This window comes from Thermobia domestica, chromosome 3 (genome assembly GCF_964235325.1).
Source record: "Thermobia domestica chromosome 3, izTheDome1.hap1.1, whole genome shotgun sequence".
NCBI lineage: Eukaryota > Metazoa > Arthropoda > Insecta > Zygentoma > Lepismatidae > Thermobia > Thermobia domestica.
Window position 1 is genome coordinate 125,825,870 of NC_137456.1, and position 22,980 is coordinate 125,848,849.

Here is a 22,980-nt window from a genome sequence, read left to right on the forward strand (position 1 = left end):
GTGAAGAATATTTTGTATCGGACAGATTAACAATTTTGAAGATCTTAATTATCGTTCCAAATTATGGTAGAGAACATGATAGTATAACGAGATGCTTGATTGGTTTGAATTCTATATCATCATCTAATAATTATAACGGCTCTGATTATTGCGTTATAATGTCTCTAATTGTTAACTGTTGCAGATCGAGATAACTATAGAATACTCCATATTTCATTTATTTCTGTGTAGCTCAAATCGATGTGTACTTTCTTATGTCTTTGACTAAACTAGGCAGTCCAGCTTTGTATAGAGTTACGTTCAATTACATGCGTAATCTTTTTTCCAGAGCCTAATGGACCAGTACTTTGACCGCATGGCTCAGTTGGCTGAGAACCAAGATTTGCCATTGCGCATCCGGTTCATGCTGCGGGATACCATTGAGCTGCGCAAAAACAAATGGGTTCCACGGAAGGCTGCGAATACAGAGGGACCCATGCCTATCAGAGATGTAAGTATTAGGAAGAGATGTAGAGTGAACTTTATCTTGATATTAAACAAAACAAAACTAAAAAAAATGTTATGGTCACCTCAGGGTTTAAAAAAATCCGAATTCTTCTGAAAGAACCCAACCCACTTATCTCAGTTTTTTTTTTCTTTCTTTCTTTTTTCGGGCTCTGTTGAAGTTTCTTTGGTGCGAAAATAAATTATTCTAATGCATTAATTACTATCAGCGTATCGGTTTCTATCTCACATACTATAGCTCTTGTGACTATATGGTTAGTGTATGCAACATTTGTGCGGGAGACTCGGATTTAATTCCTGATGAGTTCATATGGTTGATTCCACTGTAAGCTGTAGATGCTGAAAGGATATTAATCTCCGGTCAAACCAACCACTAACACACTTTAAAAATTATTCCTGCAGTATAAAAATATATGAATTTGCCATTCACATTTTGATTTAAGTAATTTCAACATGCTAATTTTCTTCTCTCACTGGACCTATGGCGATAGATGCAGGTTAACTCATGAATTCCATGAAAAACGAACACCCACATTATCTCCCGTAATGGCTGTTCTGGATTCACAAATAATTAATTTTTCTACTAAGTTTTTGTCAAGTAGTGGAAACGAGATTTTTTTTTCTGTTGACAGTTCAAAACTTTAATCCAATTGTCATTTATTATGAATTTCTTGCAACTTGCCCAGGAGGGAAAAGGCTTTGAACGTATGACGAAAAATGATCGGTCAAATAGGTTTTAATTTAATATGCTGAAATTTAATTTTGAGTCACTTTCACCAATTTTTGTAACACTTTTGACTTGTACTCAAATTAATATAGACACCATTACACTTTCCCAGATCGAGGGTTGACTCTTGTATCATGAATATTTCAAAATATTTGTTCTTTATCGCAGACTAAAGTTTATTCATTCAGTGTGTTTAGGATTTCATGATTGTAGGATAATTGTAATATTTATCGTATGTCGTACGTGAAAGTGTACAATTCCTTAATAATGTACAATGTGTCAAAGTATGTAATTTGCCCAATGAAAGTTCAAAATCTCATTTTATTTAAAGGGGGGGGGGGGACCTGCCTGGTTGTGTTAGTAACGTGCTAATAAAAGCTCACGGACTAGGTCCACTTGGGCAAAAACCCTTCCTTTTAGCAACATGAGCCTGTTGAATGTGCCTAAAAATTAAAAATTTGGGTATATATATATATATCATTAGGAGAACTTATATTTACATTTTTTAATGAAGAGTTGTTAAGCATAAGTTGAATAGACTTAGACGGAAAGCAACCTGAGCTTAGTTCTTTTGTATCCATAAAACAGTATGTAAGTTGTAACGAAGCATGGCATTTTCAGTTTTGTTAGTTTGAAGAGAGTGATTTTTGTAGTATTGCAAATAAGTAGATAACAAATCGATACTTGAACCATTAAAAAGCAAACCACTTGGCGTAACAGCCCACCCAGTTTGTGGGCCTAAGCCTGCTCCAGCGTACTCGAAGAAAATAAAAGATCAGATACCGTGCTGCTGTCTGAAATATTTGAGGCGTATAGTTTCTAAATCCGCCATCTCCTTCATGAAATGTTTCGAGAAAAACAGGAAAAACTGATAACAGAGATTATGTGAGATGAAATTTTCTTTTTAGAAAGACTTTCCTGCTTTCTGGACATTCATTATAACTACCAAATGATAAAAATCTCTCTCATCATGTCGGGCATGGAAAGGAATACCAGTAAATCTACTTATCTAATTTTTTTGAAAATTGGAGATGGCGGATTTAGAAACTATACGCCTCATTTGTAACATGAATGTATTTTATTTTCTTTGCTCCATATTTTGGAAGATTTTAACTACATAGGGGTGCTCATACATACACGTTGTAGGTTCTCGTGTAAATTTTGAGTAAGTTAATAGGGTGTGTACATCAAGTTTAATACTTCGTTACGAATAACAAGGTTTTAAAATGATTTTGTGGTTACAGATCCGTGATGACGATGCCAGAGATAGAGGATACATGAACATTTCTAACGTCCAAGGCCCACGTGTCGGTGGGATTACAACAGGAGGACCACAAGATTTCATGTTTCGTAATCCTTTGAAGATTCGTAGTAGTATAGATGACGTTTTAGGGCCTTTTCCTGTAGGTGGCTCATCCTTGGGTATTGGCCCCGGTGTTATTCCAACAACACAGGACAAATTTGGGTGAGTTCCTTAGCAATATAGTAATATTGGTTTTACTTCCTTTTCAGTTCAGATTTATCCTCGCGCTCATACCTTTCATTAGCAGTTGAAGAACAAACGATTAAGTGCACTGGGACCTAAATAAAATAATGCATGCCTAGCCTTTGGATTAGAGACTAACGAATCAGCATAATACTCCTTGTGATTACACTACCTGCACGTTCGTTTTCAGCTTTTATAAGTTTTTGTCCTCTATTGGACAGCACTTCTTTGAGGCGGCAAAAGGCTTGTACGTTCGCGGACTGTGTTTAAATAGCACTGCAGTGTGTAGATTATTTCAACCATTACGTCATATAAAGTCGTTCAGACGAAATTATATCAAAAGTTTTTAATCATAAATGATTCGCATTTTTATATTGGTTTTCATCTATTGGAGAAAGTTTAAGTACCAACATTAATAGTGATCTGCTGCATCCCTACTTTAACTTTTTTTCATAATATAGCCTTCAAAAAGCAAACTAATATATACCTTTTAAAGTATGCATTTTTTTTTTTTTTTCCATTTCATTCATTTTCATTCATCATATCTTCCGATACAGTTATTTCCATGGCTCCCGAATAGTTTGAAATATCGAACTATTGTAAATGACATTGTAACATTTGTCTATTGAAAACTTCATACGGAATTGCGTGTGATATTTCTAAACATTTTTTTGAAATTAAAAAAAAAAAAAATCCGTTTCATGTGACATTTGTTTTGAATTGTTCGATACACATATCACGACTGCATTATTCGATGTTACGGTGCTTTGGATATATATTACCCTGTCTGTCTCGCCTGTGTTAGTACTGTTGTAGAACCGTCTAAACTATGGTTGTTTTTTCGATGTTAGCGATATTGTACACTCCATAGTTTGCAACATTGCGTAACAAGTGTGGTATTACATGTTTTCGTTTAATATGTAGGTTTTAAATATGTAATAACCTGATATAGTATCATTTGAGAAAAAATATAAAAAAATACAACTTTGAGTTAGCAACCGTTAACCTTGTGATATCACAGGGTATATCAATGTCCCCTTGCCGATATTTACATGGTGTAAAATTTCTGCGTTTATTATCCATTAATTTAAAAGTTACAAGTCCGTATTAAGATAGTGTACTCTGTATAGTGTTTAATGGTGGTCTAGATTTGCATGTGGATGACAGTTATAGTTAAAAGAAGAAATAGTTTCTTGAAATGAAGAAATGTACGTCCAGATGTCTTGAGGCTAATTTGGCACGTTTAGTATATCTTTTATTCAGTCACATTCCAGGGTAAAATTCGGCAGCGTAACTTTTTAATTTTCTTGACAAGAAGATAGTTTCTTTCAAATTTGTTTTAAAACTCACTTAATCTGTGTTTTTAACTAAACATGTAATCACCAAATGTATTTCCCTTATATTTGAAGAATCTTTTTTGTATACAGTACAGTGAAAGGGAGATGTTTTTAAATTGTGTGCAAGTCTATGGTACAGTATGTTCATTGGAATTTTAATGAGATAAATGGTATTCAGAAATCGATATATGGTTCACATTGACCTTGAAAGTGAGAAAACTAAAAATAAGTCTTGAAAATGAGTTAAAATATGCCGAAAGCAGAAAATTGGCTATATTTTACAGAAGAGCAAGGGGAATTGCCATCAAATATCACGGAAGTGCAAAGAGAGTTCTAGTACTCAGGCGATGTTAACAAGCATTGGAGCTGCCACAGAAGATAATGAAAACACAAGAATCAATACATACCCAAAAAGATGATGATATAAAGGGTATAAAGGTCTAATCATCTTTAGAAATAAAGGAGCCTGTAGAGCACCAGAAGTTAACATTTCAAGCTTCGAAAGAAAAAAAATCAAAAATGAGGAAGGGGGAAAGAAAAATAAGTTTGTTGATGAGGGATAATGAGAGGTAGACGAAATTTTTATGGTATCTATTTACTTACGCCGAGATATTAAATATATTATTGTTTAATACTAATGTTTCATTATATTCGAAATACAGAAAGTTTGACATATAGTAACTGTTTACAGTAAGAAATTAGGCTCTTGTATTTAAGGAATGAAGACGAAACCCTTTGACCGCTATGGAAAATCAAGAAAGTCAGTATCAGAATTTGAGAAAACCATAATAGATAACAGTGCAGAACACTTCGTTGGTAACCTAATATTGATTCATAATTTTCAGATCGCAGTTAGTTTGTATGCATTAATTGTATCTGTTCGCTCTTTATATTTTTAAGGCTAACTATAGTTTGATGTGTTGATGATAAATGAAAGTACAACAGATTTTGTACTCATCACCGATTGATACAAATTCAAAGTAAGAAAATAAATGGTCAGAGCGAAAATGTGTGGTTTGTCTGGAAGCTGACTAGGTAGCGTAGCAGGAGACTCGGGTTCGCTTCACGGACCGGCTCTCATTTTTCCCCGCTTTTTTTTCTAACAAAAGCTTGTAACATGTATCAATCGCATCCGTGACCAGCTAACTTATTAAAATATAAGACCAGAAATTTAAAATGGGATAAATTTGCAATTAGTTTTATTGCGAAGATTTTGCAAATCCAAGGAATAAGAATGTAACTTTTATTATTATTTCTACTACTTCTGTTCTTTCCTACAAGTGAAGGATTAAGGTCTCCCCTTGTTCGTATTGTTTTTCTCAGTATGCTAGTTAGATCATTGCTCTTGCGACCTTCTTCAACTAGATCGGCTTTATTTGAAAATTAAATTTCATAAACAGGTCCCTTTATTGAGTGAAACATTATTAGTTTTTTCTTTCCTGAGCTGGCTTTCGAAATACAGATCAATATATTTTTCTTGGATAAATGGATAGCAAGGCAAACTAGAGCAAGTACCAGTTTTTACGAAATTGTTGGCAACGTGTGAATTATCTTTCAAAATAGACCAGCTATCCTGTAGACACTAGTGAATGTAATTTAGTCTGCTTTTTTTTCTTTCTTCTGAAAGACCATAGTAGATAGAACAATACTTATCTACTTTGCTGTTCATACATACGTGATCTAGTGTGCCTTGCTGCGACCCAAGTAATCCTAATTGTGGTATTGTAGGATTTTTTCTAATTTTATAGGTCATTACCTTTGAGAACTTTCGTGTTCATACAGTTGTATATATTAAAATTCGGCATCTTCATACTATTATCGTTACAGCGTTGACTAGTGTCATTTATGGATTCTTTATTTTGTGATCCAATATTTTTCAGATTTGGAACAAATGGCTATCAGTCTGGATTTCGGCAGAGGCAACAGTTTGGACAACAGAACTACTTCCAAAATCGACAGAATTTCAACCAGAACCACAACAAACAGCAACAGCAAAATCAACAAAACCAGCAACAGAATTTCAATAACTGTGAGTTCTTACTGTAAAATGTACTTTCATGTAGTAAGTAAACAAATGGGGGAAACTAGTGTTGCTCGACAAAATTTCGGTGTGTAATTCATGACTTGAAGTTGCATGTGCAAATGCAAGATACAGATGTTTTCGGTCTTCACACTGGTTTCAGAACAAAGAGAAATAAAGAAATATTGTGCCTATTGAAGTTTGTTTCAAATTAAGCAACGCTTTTTAGAACCGAGGTTATGTTAAGGCATACTTACAGTTTATGGTTGAATCTGAATCACCATAATGCGTTCAGTCCTTTGCCACTGGGAACTGATCGCGGGACAGCGTACGTTGTAGTCACAAGACCAATGAGGAGGGCATACGCGGTGACGTGTACCGAAGAATGGTAAAGCAGAGCTAATATTTTACGTTGAATTTTATCAAATTATGTAAGAGTATAAGACGAGACAGTAAGTTCCCTGAAGTTGATAATCTCAGTTAAGAGACTACATCTACAACTTAACGAGATCTAAAGATGTTGCTTCACTGTAAATTGAATTGTGGATAACTCGCATAGTGAGATGTCAAACAGATGAAGAATATAAAAGATGCGTTAAATATATAAGCAAAGAAAAAATGATGAATGTACACTTGACGTGTAGATTCTATAGTTCTCAATTCTTTCTAGAGGGAGCGGATTTTTATTTATTTTTTGTGATTCCGAATGACATATTACAATATTTCTTTTTCGAAATGTTAAGGAGCATGTAAGTTCCTGTAGCGACTATGAGTCAGTTTTTTTTTTTTTTTTTTTTTTTTTTTTTTTTTTTTTTTTAATTGTTAATGGGATAAATTTTAATGTTGCTTTTAAAAATAGTAAATTACGAAGATTTTCTTGTTTCTCATACTAAATCATGTTAGAATAAAAGTGAAACTGGCGGTTGGAAATTTTGCGTCCTACTAATAAACTATTGGTATCTGGCGGCCACCGTATCATTAATTCAATTCATAATCGTTGGATGAAAGAAGTTAATGTACTGCGCTGTACTGTATGCAATGGATTGCGCTGCCATTTGGTTGAATTAAGCAGACTTTTAAAAAAGTTGAAGATCAAACTGCACTTTCGTGTCATATTTTGTTTACTCCCGTGAACCAAAATATACGTGTCAAACATGTGAAAAGTTGCGTAAAGTTTACGGTGACATTGTCTAAAAGAACATCAGTGCAACGATTGTTCATGAAATTCCGTGCTGTTTGTGATATCAGCAACACTCCTCAGTGTGGGAGGCTGAAGGGAATGATACAGTAGTCATTGACTGTCACTCATGTAAAATTACACGAGATATTGCAGAACCATTGGACATAAATCATTTGTCATCACGACTACCAGAAGAAACAGATACGTAAGCAAGCTCGATTTTTGGGTTCCTCATAAATAAATTTAAAAAAAAAATAATAAACGTGAAGAATACGATGCTTGCTTGAAGAAACTGAGAATTGGGATGGTAAACAGTTTGTTTATAATGTAGTACGCAAATGATCTTGATACAAACGTAGTGATTCGCATCAATGAAAGCTCACATTCATCAGAGGAAGGTTATGCTCATACTGGTAGATTTTGAAGTGCTGTGGCCTTTGAGTTCTATCAACGAACCAAACAATTTGGATAGTTTGGACGAATCCATCATCCATAAACAGTAAAAGTTATTCCATCAAAGCAACGCGAAATCTTGCCCAAATTAGATCATCCATCGCAAGTTTTGAAGCTTTATGGGATGTTGCCACACCCACCGTACTTCCTGACTTTGCGTCGTCAAGCTTCACCCTCTTAGTCTGTGCGTGGTATTAACGTTTAATTCAAATGTAGTAAGTCATCACGATTTTTTTCTGTTCGAAGACAGGCGTTCCGTGAACGAGGAATTAACGGAGCTCAGTAAAAAATAACAAAAGGGTATCTAAAAGAAATACACTAGATTGACTATTGTTGTTCTTTGTAACTTTCCCGGCGACTCTATTTAAGTTACTTTCATCTAGTACTAGCAGCGTTCACCCCGCTTCGCTGCGGTCACCCCGGAACGCAATAAACTTTGTTACTTAGATAATTTTTACTTTTTCGCTTTCAAGTGATATGATAAAAACCATAGAAGATTGCAGTAAATGTTAACATTATATCGCCTGTCATTTATGTTAACCCGCCCCGCTTCGCTGCGGTCACCCCCGAACGCAATAAACTTTGTTACTTAGATAATTTTTACTTTTTCGCTTTCAAGTGATATGATAAAAACCATTATAACGCCTGTCATTTATGTTAACCCGCCGAGTGACACGGTCATGCGGGTTGCATATAAATACGTTTATTTTTATACCTATGATGAACTAACAAAGGATTTGTACGTAATGGACACCTGAATGGTCAATTATCTCAAGACACTGGTAATTGAAAATTAAAGTGATATGATAAAAACCATCTAGGGTCCAAATCCTAATAACCCCCCAAAAATAAAAGAAATTGGTTCAGCCGTATTAGCGTGATGAGCGGACAAAGGATTTGTACGTTCTCTTTTATATATATAGATTATCAGAATAATAGCACAGTATGAGATGTTTTAAGTAGTTAGTAGAAATAAGTTTTGTACCATATGTGGGCAGTGGTATGATCGAACAGCTTTCGTTTTCTAGTCAAGAACGATCTGTTTAATAATTTTCAGTTTTTAAAAATGTCAAAGGCATGGTAAAAGTGTCATAGCCATGCATTACCAAGATACGTATAATTCCTAACTAAACGTTGAGTATTGAATGCTAAATAGTTGTTTTCTCCTTAAGTCATATAATCGCGTTCGAAGTTATTTTAGTAGCAAAATTAACGAATATCTCAACTTATTTCTTCATAAGTACGAGGGCTATCCAGAAAGTAGATTACGTTTTGGAATAAAAAATCAACAAAGTATAGGAAACAAATTTTATTATATACAGATGAAAGCCACACACAAATACTACTTTTCGACATAGTCACCATTCAAATTAAGGCATTTATCGTAGCGATGTACGAGCTTGGAAATTCCTTCGTCGAAAAATTCGGCCGCCTGCGACTTCAACCACTTCGTTACCTCTTCTTGCAGCTGTTCGTCGTCATCAAAACGCTGCATAGCCAGCCACTTCTTCATTGCTGGGAATAGGTGGAAGTCGCTCGGTGCCAGGTCGGGACTGTACGGCGGATGAGGAAACAACTCCCACTGAAAAGATTCAAGAACTTCACGCGTGACATTTGCCGTGTGGGGCCGGGCGTTGTCGTGAATCAACAAGATCTTAGAGCTCAACATTCCTCTGCGCTTGTTTTGAATTGCTCTTCTGAGGTTTTGCAGAGTTTGGCAATACCTTGGAGCGTTTATTGTAGTGCCTCTTTCCAGGAAGTCCACCAAAATCACACCTTTTCTGTCCCAAAAAACAGTCGCCATCATCTTCCTTGCCGACATTGTTTGCATGCATTTCTTGGGTTTTTGGGGAGAACCTGTGTGCCCCCACTGCATTGATTGCAATTTCGTTTCACAGTTCACGTGTTTCACCCATGTTTCGTCACCAGTAACGATGCGATCGAGTAAAGAGTCACCATCCTTATTGTAGGCGTCCAAAAAGTGCAACGCTGCAGCCATTCGCTGATTTTTGTGGTCCTCTGTCAAGATTTTTGGAATCCATCTTGCACAAAACTTGTGGTAACCAAGCTTTTCGCTGATGATTTCGTGCAACAAACTTCGCGAAATTTGTGGAAAACTCAAAGAAAGTTCCGTTATTGTGAACTTTCGATTTTCACGGACTTTAACATCGACTTTTTCGACAAGTTCGGCAGTCACTTTGCTGGGTCTCCCACTTCGATCTTCGTCGTGAACATTGGTTCGGCCATTTTTAAATCTTATGACCCACTGTCGCACTCCACCTTCAGTGATAATGTTGTCCCCATACACTTCACACAGCTGCCAATAGATTTCTATCGGTTTACAGTTTTTTGCTGTCAGAAACCTTATTACTGCACGCACCTCGCAGCTCGCGGGATTTTCAATTAACGCAGACATTTCAAACCGTCACAGTATCTTAACGGAGCACAGCACGAACCTCACTAGCACGGCTAGATGCCGACTGAGCTGCGCAACGCTCTGACCCCAAGATGGCCGCGCTAGCCCCGCCCCTAGCGGACACAGACGAAAACGTAATCTACTTTCTGGATAGCCCTCGTAATAAAATACTGTAGTTAATCTGTCATTCAGATAAGTTACTAGACAAGAAGGCTCATGTTTAACACTGCGATCAAAGCAACAGTATTAGTGAAAACACACTGGAGTAATTTATGGACCTTAAATTTAACTTTCTTTCTTTTTCTCTAGTGGGAAGTAAGGAGTTGCCTCCAAGATTTAAGAACAAAATGATGCTGACCCACCCACAAGGCCAGGGTAACATGGAAGAGGTTTCCCTTCGTCCTACCGCTAACTCTATGATGATCAAACCGAAGACACAGGCAACAATGCCTAAGACCACACTTGGACCTACACCAAGTAAGTATTTTGGGACTTTCTGCTGGAGTTGAAACGTTAATTTCAAAGACGTTTATTAAAACACGTATGAAGCAAATAATGCAAGAAGCTACGCTCTGTTGTGTAACTAACCATCTTGTAAAGATATTAACTTAAATGTTGCAAGTGATTCTACATACTCAAAATCACAGTATTGTCGAATATTCTCAATTTTTGTAACTCTCTGGGAAGTAGAATTAAGTATTAATTCTAGAGCTTCGGCAGCTATGGCCATGTTAGCAAGTCACGTATGAGGGATGACGTCCTTCGGCAATCACACTAAGCGGGGGATTTGGAAAAAAGGATGGAAAGGAAGACAGCGGCCTGGGACCATTACGTCAGGTACCATCTCTGCATTTGCCAGGTGTGAATGAGGAAAACTTCACTCAGGCTGGTTGGCCTGAAAAAACATTTTATATTTTTTTTGACCGAGTGTTTCCACCGGGAATCTAACCCGGGACCACTCGCACCAAAGGCGAGAGCGTTAGGAACTTCCCTGCGCGGGGCCACAAGTTTCAGACATTATTGCTCAAATAACTCTTTAAGGATAAAGACATACCGAAGAGACCTCGCGGTCGCTACCTTGATACTGGCACGAACACATGGATTCAAATGGGTAAGCGCATGCCGAAGAAAACGCTACGCGAAGGTGAATTAGTGGTCGCGATGATAAACAACAGAGTTGTTTTTACGTCGATGTTCAGTGGAAGCATCGCTGTGGCTCGTGTTCTCATTGGTTCTCCTTGAAGCGCTGCACGGAATTAAGTATTCATTTGTTTAGAATTGCATCTGCAGAGGATTGTGGGTGTCTATTCTTGAGAGGTTTTGCTGCACTATTAAATTTGATTATGAAAGATATTAGAACTAGTGAGGAATGTGCCAGCAATATGGGATAAGAGGCACCACAAACATCATAATAGGTACGTTTTATATAGAGAATAGAAGAAAATAGCTACTGAAATGGGAATGTCAAATAGGTTATTCATATTTATTTGAGAATTATACTGTAGTTTATTAAGGCAGTGGCGGTTACAGGGAGGGAGCTTTCGGGCTGAAGTCCGTAAATTGTGGAATTTCTAAAGAAATAAAAAAAAAAAGAAAAGCTACTGTTAATCATATATATCCTTAGAAACTCCCCCTCCCAATTCCGAGATTAATAATAATATTCTTCTAAATGCGTTACTGATATAAGGAAAAGAAATACCTGTAGAGATAGGCACGTACCTATAGAGAGGAAACGGTCGAATAATGGAATTGCAGTGACGAAGCTTCATTTGCTGAAGTTAATACTTCCTCCACCTCGAAACCTGAAGACTTTTTTTTTTTTTTTTCTTTCTTTCTTCTGGAAAATGATTTCTCGTCTTGAGTGCTGAGAGAGGGCATTTATTCACAGAAAACTGAAAAATTGTAAGTCTTTGATTTATTGATAGAGATGGATGAGAGATGAGACTCAAAATATTTTTGCGAAACAAGAGACGGGACTTTTGCATTTTTCATCTCTTCGCGCGTCCATCCCTATTTATAAACTTTGGTCCATTCAGTTTCAAAATGTGGTTTCGCAGTGATTTTTATGCACTGACGGAATAATTTCACACGCGTCACAGTAATGTTTCTCCTCAAACTGAGAACTTACACCGAGGATGCGACCTTTTCGCTATGTGTGCTCTTCATCCTTCGCGAGCTAGACATCGAGGTAGCGACCACGACTTAAACCTTGAACTCGATTGCGAGGTCTCTTCAGCATGTCTTTACCCTCACACAAGTCACATACCTGCCATTATTATTTATATTATAGTCTTCTCTTGTTTCTCGCTTATTTTGGAAATATTTGTATTGAGTTCGGGATCACATAAACAAAATCTGAAAGAACAGAACATAGGACTGTGATGTGAACATGTGTGCGCCTTGTCAAGTTATTTGAGCAATAATGCGAAAGTACGTATATCCTTGAGACATGCCATAATTAAGAGAATATTCAATATTTTGATAAATAAAAGTGCTTATATAATAAACATCTTGAAATTTTCAGGTGTTCTCAAGATGCTCTCTAATTTTCTGACCTATCCCTTATCATAAATGATATTTGTCTTTTTGCATATAAATAATACACTTCTGTTCTACTAATTAACGTTTATGAGTACGTCTGTATTGAAAACTGCTGTACCGTCTGGAAAGTTTCTTCAATTCTTCTGAATTTATTTGCTGAAGACATTGCAGTTGTGTTCAGTGTTGAACAGCTAATAAATTGGAAGTAAACTATAGCAGATTTTGAAATTTTCCCCAAAGTTTTATGTAAGTACGTTACGGCTGTATTTAGCATTTTTGCCGTCCGGGCCATTAAAACGTCCCCCCACATCTCGCTTTCTTCGTATTTGTCAGTATTCAATTATCTGTAAGCAGAAACATTACAAACTGACAGAAGACAAAACATAGTTTTACGCTACCAATAGCAGTCTTCTTTTACCGTCAGTAGCATCATAATGCGAAAGCTAGATTGCCTGTGGTACTGACATTTTTTTTCATCATATATCTCCCGTAAATTTCTCATGTGAACAGCCTTTTTTCACATACTTCAATCTCTATTTTTAATTTGCCGCCCTGAGCATGGGTCGTGCGTAAATACGGGCTTGATTTCTATAATTCTGTGGATTTTACTATCCAGATAGAATCTGGCAATAATTGACAGAAATAATCCACTTCTCTCTGCAGTATCTTTCAGACATAAACGCGCCTTATTTAAATAAGACTTTTACCTATAGATGTGATAAGCATTCGTTCTTTCTCAAGAATGCTAGATTTTTTTTTATTTACATGTATATATATATATATATTTTTTTTTTAATCTTCGAAAGGAAACTAAGAAGGCTGGGAGGTCAAAAGTCCAGGATATGTTTGGGTAACTCGAAGCTGCTGTTTTAATAACTTTTTGGAGATAAGTTAAGTTTTCCAAGGTTTTATTAGTCTTTAAACTCAGAGCTCCTATGAAAACTGTGTATTTTAATATTTTTAAGACAAAAAACAATCGAAAAAACTTGCGCATGGGTAATCTAAGAGTTTCAGTTTTATTTCCAGGTCGACAAACTGGGTTGTTGGCTGATCCGTTACTTCAGCCGCCACAAGCAAACTTACTAAGTCAGAAACCTTCAAAACCGTTACTACATAAGGAAGCCCCGATTCTTATCAAACAAGCCTCTCTGGATAAAAACAGAGGTGGCAAGAAAGATAAGGTAAGCTAGATATGCTTATATTATTGTTGTAAACAAAGGGACTTACTTTTCAAAGACAATTTCCTGTACTAAGTTCCTTTATCTTACCAAGCGATTTTGATTATAGAAATCATAAAACCATGGTTAATGTAACGTAATTTTCTAATTCATATACTAGCACGATTCTACTGGTATTTGTAATAATTCACCAGCCATTCTCTCCTTTAACAAGCAGAGTAGAAACTTGTGATTTTGACTTGATCTTATTAATTAGCATTTAAATTGTGATATTATGTTCATCGAATTATTAGTAGCACGCTAAGCAGTCTGCTCCTGTATAGAGTTTAAAACCTTGATGATTACATTAAGATGAAATAACCTCGCTCCTTTAGAGAATTCGGATTTTGAGCGAAGCATTTTTTAGTTGTCTTTAGTCAGTAAGGCGGTGCATTTTAAAGTAAGGCTCTGTATTAAAACTATAATCCTTGGCTTTTTAGGGTCCAAGTAAAGAAGAGGTAATGAAGAAAATAGATAATTTACTCGAAGACTACATTAAAAACAAGAATGTAACAGAGGCACTTAGCGCCTATCGCGAACAGAAGGTACCAGAGAGATTTGTGCCTGAAGTACTTGTACTAGTTATGAGCAAAACACTGGATAGGAGTGGTGAGTACTAATTTTACATGTTCTGAATTAATAAAAGCATGGTTCTCATCAGAATATTGCAGCCCTTACAATTTTCTAAAAGATTGTATTCACAATATGAAGAATTTTTATTCGTTATATGACTTAAATTGGGTTGAACGGAAGCGAAAATCTGAATGTGCCTTACTTTGGTGATAAGTTTGTTTTATTAACTAGTGAACTTCAGTTATTTTCTTCAACATGTCTCAATTGAAAGAGTGGTATATTTATTTAATAATAATAATAATAATAATAATAATTAGCTCGAATCGTTCAAGGACGTAATATCAGCTTATAATAATTTTGTTTAGAATATAGTTGACAGTTCATCAGTTCCAATGAGCCTTTTCATTGCCGGTGCAGTGCGTAATACATCTGGAGTAAGATCTGTTATGGAGTCAGATCTTTAGAATGCCGACGAAGAATACTCGTCCATTTAAACGAAACTTTGTAATTAGTCTTTGATATACTTACCTAACATAGTCTTTGCTAAATCTCTTATTTTAGTTTAATTTACTCTTGTCTTCACCCAAGTGTAACTACCTCATTGCAGAGAATGACCGTGAGTTAGCAGCAAACCTAATGTCTGGGTTGAAAAAGGAAAATCTCTTGACTTCTGCACAATTTTTGGAAGGTTTTCGTGAATTACTTAGTCAGATGCCGGAGAAGGAACAAGATATCCCCAGAATTAAATCGTATATAGCAGGTAAAGTCTTACTGTTTACTCTTTATTTCTAGGTTAAAATATTATAAAAAACAACTATGGTATATATTGTATGTGTTACGTATTACAGTTCTAACAAGAATTTGAAGTATTGAAGCCTCACTTTGTGACAATCTTGTATCTTGAAGTGTAATCTTGTATATGTTCAAATTACATTTTCGTTAATAACAAAATTAGCATAGACCTCGGGCTGGTACACACGATTCCAATAGATCACGTATGTTTCTCAAGGAGTGCTGATTCAGTCGCATCCCGTAGAATAGATTGTAATTCGAATCGGCCCCGTGGTACCGTAGTTCAATTATGTTCATCCCAGCATTGACAGCTTTGTTGCAATAAACCACCTTTTGAGAGCGAAACGAAACATGTTTGATACCAACGTATGGAAGCGGAAATAAAAATAACTAGCATCTATTCTTCGATCGCCAAGTGCACAAGAATTTACCAATCTCCATTCCTCAGAAGGAAAAATTCAATTTAAATGTTTATAATTCTAGTTAAGTCCTACTCTTGCATAAAAATCGTTTCATCAGAAAAACAGGAGATGAACTTCAGAATTTTGTAATGTTTTTGGAAAGAATATCATAGTGAAGCTTCCTATATTCTGTCTGCAAAGGTCATAGTTCTGTGTTAAGGTTACACCAAAAATGTAGTACAGCTCATTATCAGATAAGGAGCGACATGAGCAGCATGGAATGATAACGCTGTATTTAGCGGAACTTTACGGGATTGCGGACTTGTTTTCCTTGCCGTTTGTCTAGCTTTGCATTATCTATATTGTCAAAAATTATATTCTAATCTAGAATATTCAGTGTGTATGCTAGACATACGAATATAAACTAATTCAGTTATTTTTTTTCATTCACTTCAATCGAATGGCCTTATTTTAGACTCATCCGTCCCTGAGGAGTTCTTTGCTTCAGCACAGATGCATGACGCAAATGAAATAAATTCTGAGGCTTATGATAATTATTTTTTAAAATTTTGTATAGCTAGTTGTACGAGTGAAGGTAAGAGGTCATTTTCCCGCCTGATTGTATCAGCTCTCCTTAACATCTGCGTATCTTGAAGTAGACTAGTTAATTTTGAATGTGATCATTTATTGTATAATTCGGGTGCCTACACGTTTGTTCAGCATTCTTTGAGTCCACATGTATTCGGAAGGAGGAAATTGATGAAATACTCAAACGTGAATACAAAGCTTTTAAAAAAATAATCATCACATTGATTATATCGGATTTTTAAATTGTTCTACGAAAAAAAGTTATATTTTTTAAACTACTCTTATTATACTTATTGAAATGTTTGAAAAAGTAATTTCATATGCATCTAGCAGATACAAATAATACAGTAAGTTATTTTATAGGTAGATTATTTTCGAAACAGCTGTGAGCATTCGTACGTGCAGCTCTGAATCTAGTCGCAAAGCGTGACATTTCTACAACAGCGCGAAAACAGTTGGCTAACAGCTTACACATACCGACCACAGCGCTTTCACTCGGCACAACTCATCACTCCCTTCCCATGTTTCGGCTCGCTACCTAGCTTCGCGCCAAACGTCATAGCTGTTCCGAAAATAATATACCTATACTGGCCTGCGATATGTTACGAGTTCGATTTCTTACAAGAAAATATTGGACCAAACCTCGAGTCTAAATCTACTCGCAGTTAAAAGTGAAACAATTTATTCTAAAGATTTTCATAATTTTTATATTGAAAGATTTAAGTCTATCATTACAACTAGTTGACATAGAAACATACGGTTTGCACTTATGTATTCATACTTCTTTTTTACTTGCCGAAGAGATCAGTTGATATAGTAATACAATATTCATAGGTAGCGCATCTGACATTGAAAATATTCGAAAAGTATGTACTGTTGCTTGCTGCAAATTGGAGCGAATAGAATGCTTGCTCAGGGCCATGTAACTTGTCATTGAAAAAGCAATGTGGTTTGTTGTTTTTAGTTACTTTTCAAGTTCTGCCAAATCTCATTATGTAGTCTAAGTTGCAATCCTGTGAGTTACTGACAACCCACTGGAAATTTGTTTGGTTATTGTACGAGTGATTTTTGTAAGACAGCGCTAAATCACAATACAGTGCCGAAAGAAGTTCGTCAGTTTTCCGGTGCGTTAACGCAGATAAAGTAAGCAGATAATTATTTTACATTAGTTGGTTGATTAGATTGAAATTTAGCGTCCTTTCAGCAACAAGGCCTATGAGACGTGGTCCTACAGCGTAACGTGAGATCCGAACCACTTGAGCTCATACCAGTCGAACCCGAGTCTCCTACCCCAAAGGCCTGTACTGTCATCATCATCATAGGTATTCTGCCCTTACTGGCAGGTCACTTGCGGCAGCTGAGAAGCTTCCATGCTCCACGGTCCTCCGCTAACCTCTTCGTCTTCACGTATGATTTTCTATTTTTTATATCATCCATTAATTGTAGTCTCCTTCGCCCCCTCCCTCTTTCCCACCACCCTCTAGGACGTCCCTCATGATACAATTTCTTAGGCAGTTTCCCAACCAGTTTCTCTTCCTCTTCTTAACAATATCTAAAAGTGTTCTTTTCTCCCCCACCATTTCTAACACCCTCTCATTCGTTTTCCGCTCGACCCTACTGATTCTTTTCATTCTTCTCCACGCCCACATTTCGAAGGCTTCCAGTCGTTTTTCACCACTTTTACGTAATGTCCACGTTTCCTCCCCATACAGTACAACAGTCCACACGAAGCATTTTATTAGTCTTTTTCTCAACTCTTTATTCAAGGTCCCACAAAACTTTTCCTCCCCCTAAAGACTTCTTTCGCCTTTCCTATCTTGAGCTTATTTCACGTTCGCACTTCTCATTACTAAGAATACTACCCAGATATCGAAAGCTATTTACTTGTTCTATTTTCTCTCCTCCCGCTTTTATATTTGACACAGACCTCTTCGTTCCAATCATCATGGCTTTCGTCTTTCTAACATTTTCAGCCCATATTCTTCAAAGCCCATCCTCAAGTTTTCTAACATTTTATTGATTTCTTTTTCAGATTCTGCAATAAACGCCATTTTGCCTGCAAATCTTATGCATCTAATCATTATACCTCCTACGAAAATGCCGTCATCATGTAAACTATTTTTCACTATCTCTTATAGACACATTAAATAATGTTGGCGAGAGGCAGCATCCTTGTCGAACTCCCCTTCTAATTGCACTCTCTTCCATCAGTTCCATGTGTACTCTAACAATGTAATAAACGATGGAGCTCTTAAGTAACAATATCGCAATGTAATACACTAGTCGTGAATGTTATCCTAATAATCAAAATCTTAAGTAGAAACGCCATAACAAAACACTGTTTTAGTAAGGAAATTGGACTGGTATTCTACAAGAGTAGTTTCAGTGGGAAGAGCGGATGAAGGTAGGAAGAGATGACTTCATCCCTCCAAGTGTAACTCTTATAAACTCAAGATTAGCTTCCTTCAATTGTATTTTTATTTAGGTGTCTTCATTTTTCTTCCAGTATTTGCTGCGCATGCGATTGCAGAGGAACTGGCAACACTAGCAGAAATAGCAGAACCAATGGAAAATGGGACGCATTACCCTCTTTTCTTATTAACTTTGCAGCAGCTTCATAAATCCCACGGAAAGACAAAACTGCTTAAACTTTTCAATGAAAGTAAGGTACGCATTTCAGGATACTGCTCTTAGTAAGTCGGTATTACCGTAATTAGTACAGTATACGTGTAATTAAGTTTATATTGCGTTAGACTAAATTTATAATTTTATTTCTTCCTTAGATCCTTCTCCCATTAAAATTTTGAGCAATTGTTAAAACATTGAAAAAGTGCAATAGCGGAATTGGACATTCTTGCATACTCATTTAGTTGCTAATATTGAGTCATTAGACGTATCTGGTGCCAGAGATCCGCCATTCCCCGTCCGAAGCAGCGGGGTCTGCGGTTCGATATTTCAGCCACAGGCAAGTGGTGCTATTAGTAACAAGAAACATAGTAAGAATTTTCTCATTACTTTGAAAGTTTTACATGTGTGTGTGTATATTGTAATTCTAGATTCTTATCCGCCTTTCTTTGAGGTTGTAAACTTTTGGGTTGTTGAAAATCAAAATGGGATAGAAGCGTTCAGGAATTTTGAATTAATAGTTTCACTTAATTTTGATGTATGTAGATTCGTAATACTATGTAGGTTTATGCTCTTCTCTCGAACCTTTGTCACGCTGGTTAAAAGTATTAAGAAAAATCAATAGAATCAATGAATATAAGGAATCTAACCTACCGGGGTATAGTAGTCCCGAGTTTCTGAAATGCTACTCGTCAATTGGTGATAGTGCCTACTGATACATGAATACTGAAGATATACTGGAAACATTATGTAATACTAAAAAGAAAAAATGGTAATCTACAGAGAAACTAGGTAGTTCGAGAAAAATTGAGGTGTTAATATGTATAAGATCTTAATCAATTCGGCATCAATCAGTCCCAGACATAACGTTAAAAGGCCCGATAACACACTTTCTTCTGCGCTGTGGGGCTTTACTATTTGAGTCAGCAGTACTACAGAAATAGACAGCTTGAGAAAAATAGCCAAATTGTAACCTGAAAATGTTTTATTTTATTGTATATGCAGTTTATTCACTTAGTATTTGTAACGTGTCAATACAGTAGCACATCTAAATGTGTAAGCATGAGCATTATTGCAATTAATTGGTCTTCTGCGTAAGTTTTCTGTACCAAATACGAATGTGCAAAAATCCAAATATAGGTAATAACGGTAGACAGGTGAGGAAAGGGATGGCTGTGAAAGGTGAGTGGAGGCCAACAAAAGTGTGGATTACGACAGGTATTCTAGTAGAAATAACATCCGGAAAATTTTTTTAAATATTATTTTAATCCACTAGTGTGTGCATTCTTTCCATTAAAATATTGAAGACGGACATTTCAACATTACACAGGCTGCATAGCATACCTCTCTCTCTCTCTCTCTCTCTCTCTCTCTCTCTCATATATATATATATATATATATATATATATATATATATATATATATATATATATAATATTGTGTGTGTGTGTGTGACACTTGGCTTTTTTAAAACTCAGATTAGTCTCCAGTAGACACACTGTATGTACTTTTTTTTCTTTTCTCGGAGGGGAAAGCCGAAGGCTAGGCAGTGCAAGGAATTTATTTCATCGATAATCGAAAGTAATGATCATAATTGTATGAGATGGTTGTAAATCACTTGTTGGCAGTTCGTGCATTAAAAAAAAAGAAAGCTTCGAGAGGACATTGAGTATTATTCATGTTGGCTTGAACTTCCCTTTTTGTGGCCCCACGTAGGATAGTCGCTAATGCTCTCGTCTTTGATGCAAACGGTCAGGGGTTCGATTCTCGGCGGGGACAATTGGCTGAAAAATTGTAACAGCTGTTTCAGTCCAGCCATCCTGCGTGAAGTTTTCCTCATTCACACCGGGCAATGCTGGGATGGTACCTGACGTAATTGTCCCAGCGTGCTTTTCCCTCCCTGATTCCTTGGGCAATGTGATCACCGAGAGACTGCACCCTTCAAACATAATGGGCTAACATGGCCATAGTTTCCAATAGCCCAGAAATCTAATCCAAATAAATTTCCCTTGGATACATGTTAAGTAATATTTTGAATATTTTTCCAAAATTATTCCTGTTTAACAATTGTTAATTTTTAAGTAGTCTCTCACACTTCTGTTATGTAGAAGTACTTTAGGCCTCCATCGAATAGTGTTTTATTTCAGTGGTGATGACTAACAATGATATGAATATAACGTCAGGAATTAATACTGCCTATGGTTTCAGACATCGAACTTACGCATACATAGGTTTATTCATCCTTCAGATGCAGAACTGACGTGTTCACAAATGCAACGTATTAAGTAAATGTAAATCTCGTTTCTTTCGTAGGTGAATCTTCTTAACATGCTTCCAGAAATGGACCGAACGAAGGAGCAACTAGCTTTAATTTTGGAAGATAGAGGGCTGAATTTCTTATTCCCATTATTGAGAATTCAGGCTGAACTGTGGAAGCAGTTGCAAGTAAGTTAAAGAAATGTAGCGATGAAAGACCGAGATTGGTCATTATTATGAATTGTACGGTATCTAAGATGCAAAATATGTTAAAGCTAGGAATGGTTGAATTTACCATCTAGCTCTGCGTTATGGAGTATATCAGCATGGTTGTCATTGAGAAGCCATCAAGTTTTTACGTATTATCTCTAAAGTTGGATTTGAGACCACTAAGCAGGAGAAAATCATTTGGGGCTGTTTAGGCTGTGCGGTAGCTATTGAAGGTATTGATGAGGTTCGCAACTGAAAATGACGTATTTATGGAAAATATTTAAAATGATTGATTTTTCTTCTCTATTATAGCATTACAGCAATTTTCAATTCGCAGTTTCACGATTTAAGCATGATTGCAAACTACATCAATGTTTATCATATCTCCGGAACGGTTTGAGATATCGAAGTGCTCTAAACGGCAAAATAATTTACACTTTCAATACAAACCATACAAGTAATTAGATATTATACTTATCTAAGCCTTTTTTTTTCTTCGAAATTAAGCCTTTGAAAAAAATTAAATTTTCAAGCTCTCGTAATTTCGTTCCTATTAGTAGAAATAAGTCATACCATGACCATGGTATTCAGTGTACAGGTACTTTCGATTTACATTAACCTGTGCGTCTCTGTATATAGTCCAGTCAATATGTACACTCATCTCCAAAATTATTGTCGCATGTCTATAAATATGTTGTTGTAGGAATATAATTTGATAACGAATTCGCCCGGTATTTCTTATAATGTTAGTATGTGTACAATCGGCAAAGACATGTATGTGGTAAATTTCATATCAAAAGAGCACTAAATTAGAACAATAAAACAAAAAAAAAAACAACTTTCTTGTCCATTTAGCAACATTTTGTTTTACTCATTCTAATTTTCGTATTTATAATTCTTTTCCTATGAAATTTAGCACAAATATACATTTCCCGATTATACCCATAGTATTAAAAGTACGCTGCAAAATCATCAAATTATTTTCTTACAAGAATACAGTTATAGATATGCGACAATCATTTTGGACATGAGTGTACATTAACTTGGAAAAAAAATCATAAGCTGAAACTTTGCACATACCTTTGGGAAGGTATATAAAACAATATACTAAAAGACCTGAAATATCCGGTGATGGGTTTGGACGCCATATTGGAAAATGGCCGCCAAACCGTGGTTTTTAAAGGTAATAACTGATTCTCGTTTTAATAGCTATAACTCACGTTGTGTTTGCACTATTGATATTGAAAATCTCTGTGAGTAGCAATTAAACTTACATTAAATACACCTTAATGTGCAAAATATAACCTCCTGAAGTTTCATTGGCATCATAATGATAAAAAAGAAATAACAAGTGTTTGTACAATTGGTGTAGCAGGGTTCTATCGGAGGTCAGTTTAGCCCTAATCTTAGCCAAATCATCTACGAACCACCAAATTCCCTAATTTATCAATAGTAACACTTACAAGAAATAAATCATTTTGATAAGGTGCGCAATCTACAATACTTCCAATTTAAAGAAGCTTTTACAATGTTTGCATGTATCAGAAATGAAAGGCAATAATAGTTGAATTCGTTAAGAACAGAGTGCTTTTTCGGTACACAGTGCTTCTAATGCAGTTTGGATTTTCAGTAACAATCGGTACGTTTCAATAGT

The 22,980-nt window shown here is 36.0% G+C and overlaps 1 protein-coding gene across 2 annotated transcripts in view; it reads left to right on the plus strand.

Moving 5' to 3' along the window:
- The window catches only part of NAT1 (N-acetyltransferase 1), an 88,842-nt gene that overhangs the window by 26,290 nt on the left and 39,572 nt on the right, over positions 1-22,980 (plus strand). The window contains exons 7-15 of one of the 2 annotated variants that reach the window (XM_081751637.1): positions 329-490; positions 2,476-2,696; positions 5,935-6,083; positions 10,433-10,600; positions 13,679-13,845; positions 14,322-14,490; positions 15,062-15,214; positions 18,742-18,902; positions 21,174-21,305. In XM_081751637.1, the coding sequence (XP_081607763.1) occupies positions 329-490; positions 2,476-2,696; positions 5,935-6,083; positions 10,433-10,600; positions 13,679-13,845; positions 14,322-14,490; positions 15,062-15,214; positions 18,742-18,902; positions 21,174-21,305 (1,482 nt within the window). The remainder of the gene's footprint in view (positions 1-328; positions 491-2,475; positions 2,697-5,934; positions 6,084-10,432; positions 10,601-13,678; positions 13,846-14,321; positions 14,491-15,061; positions 15,215-18,741; positions 18,903-21,173; positions 21,306-22,980) is intronic. The other variant, XM_081751636.1, reaches the window with a different exon arrangement.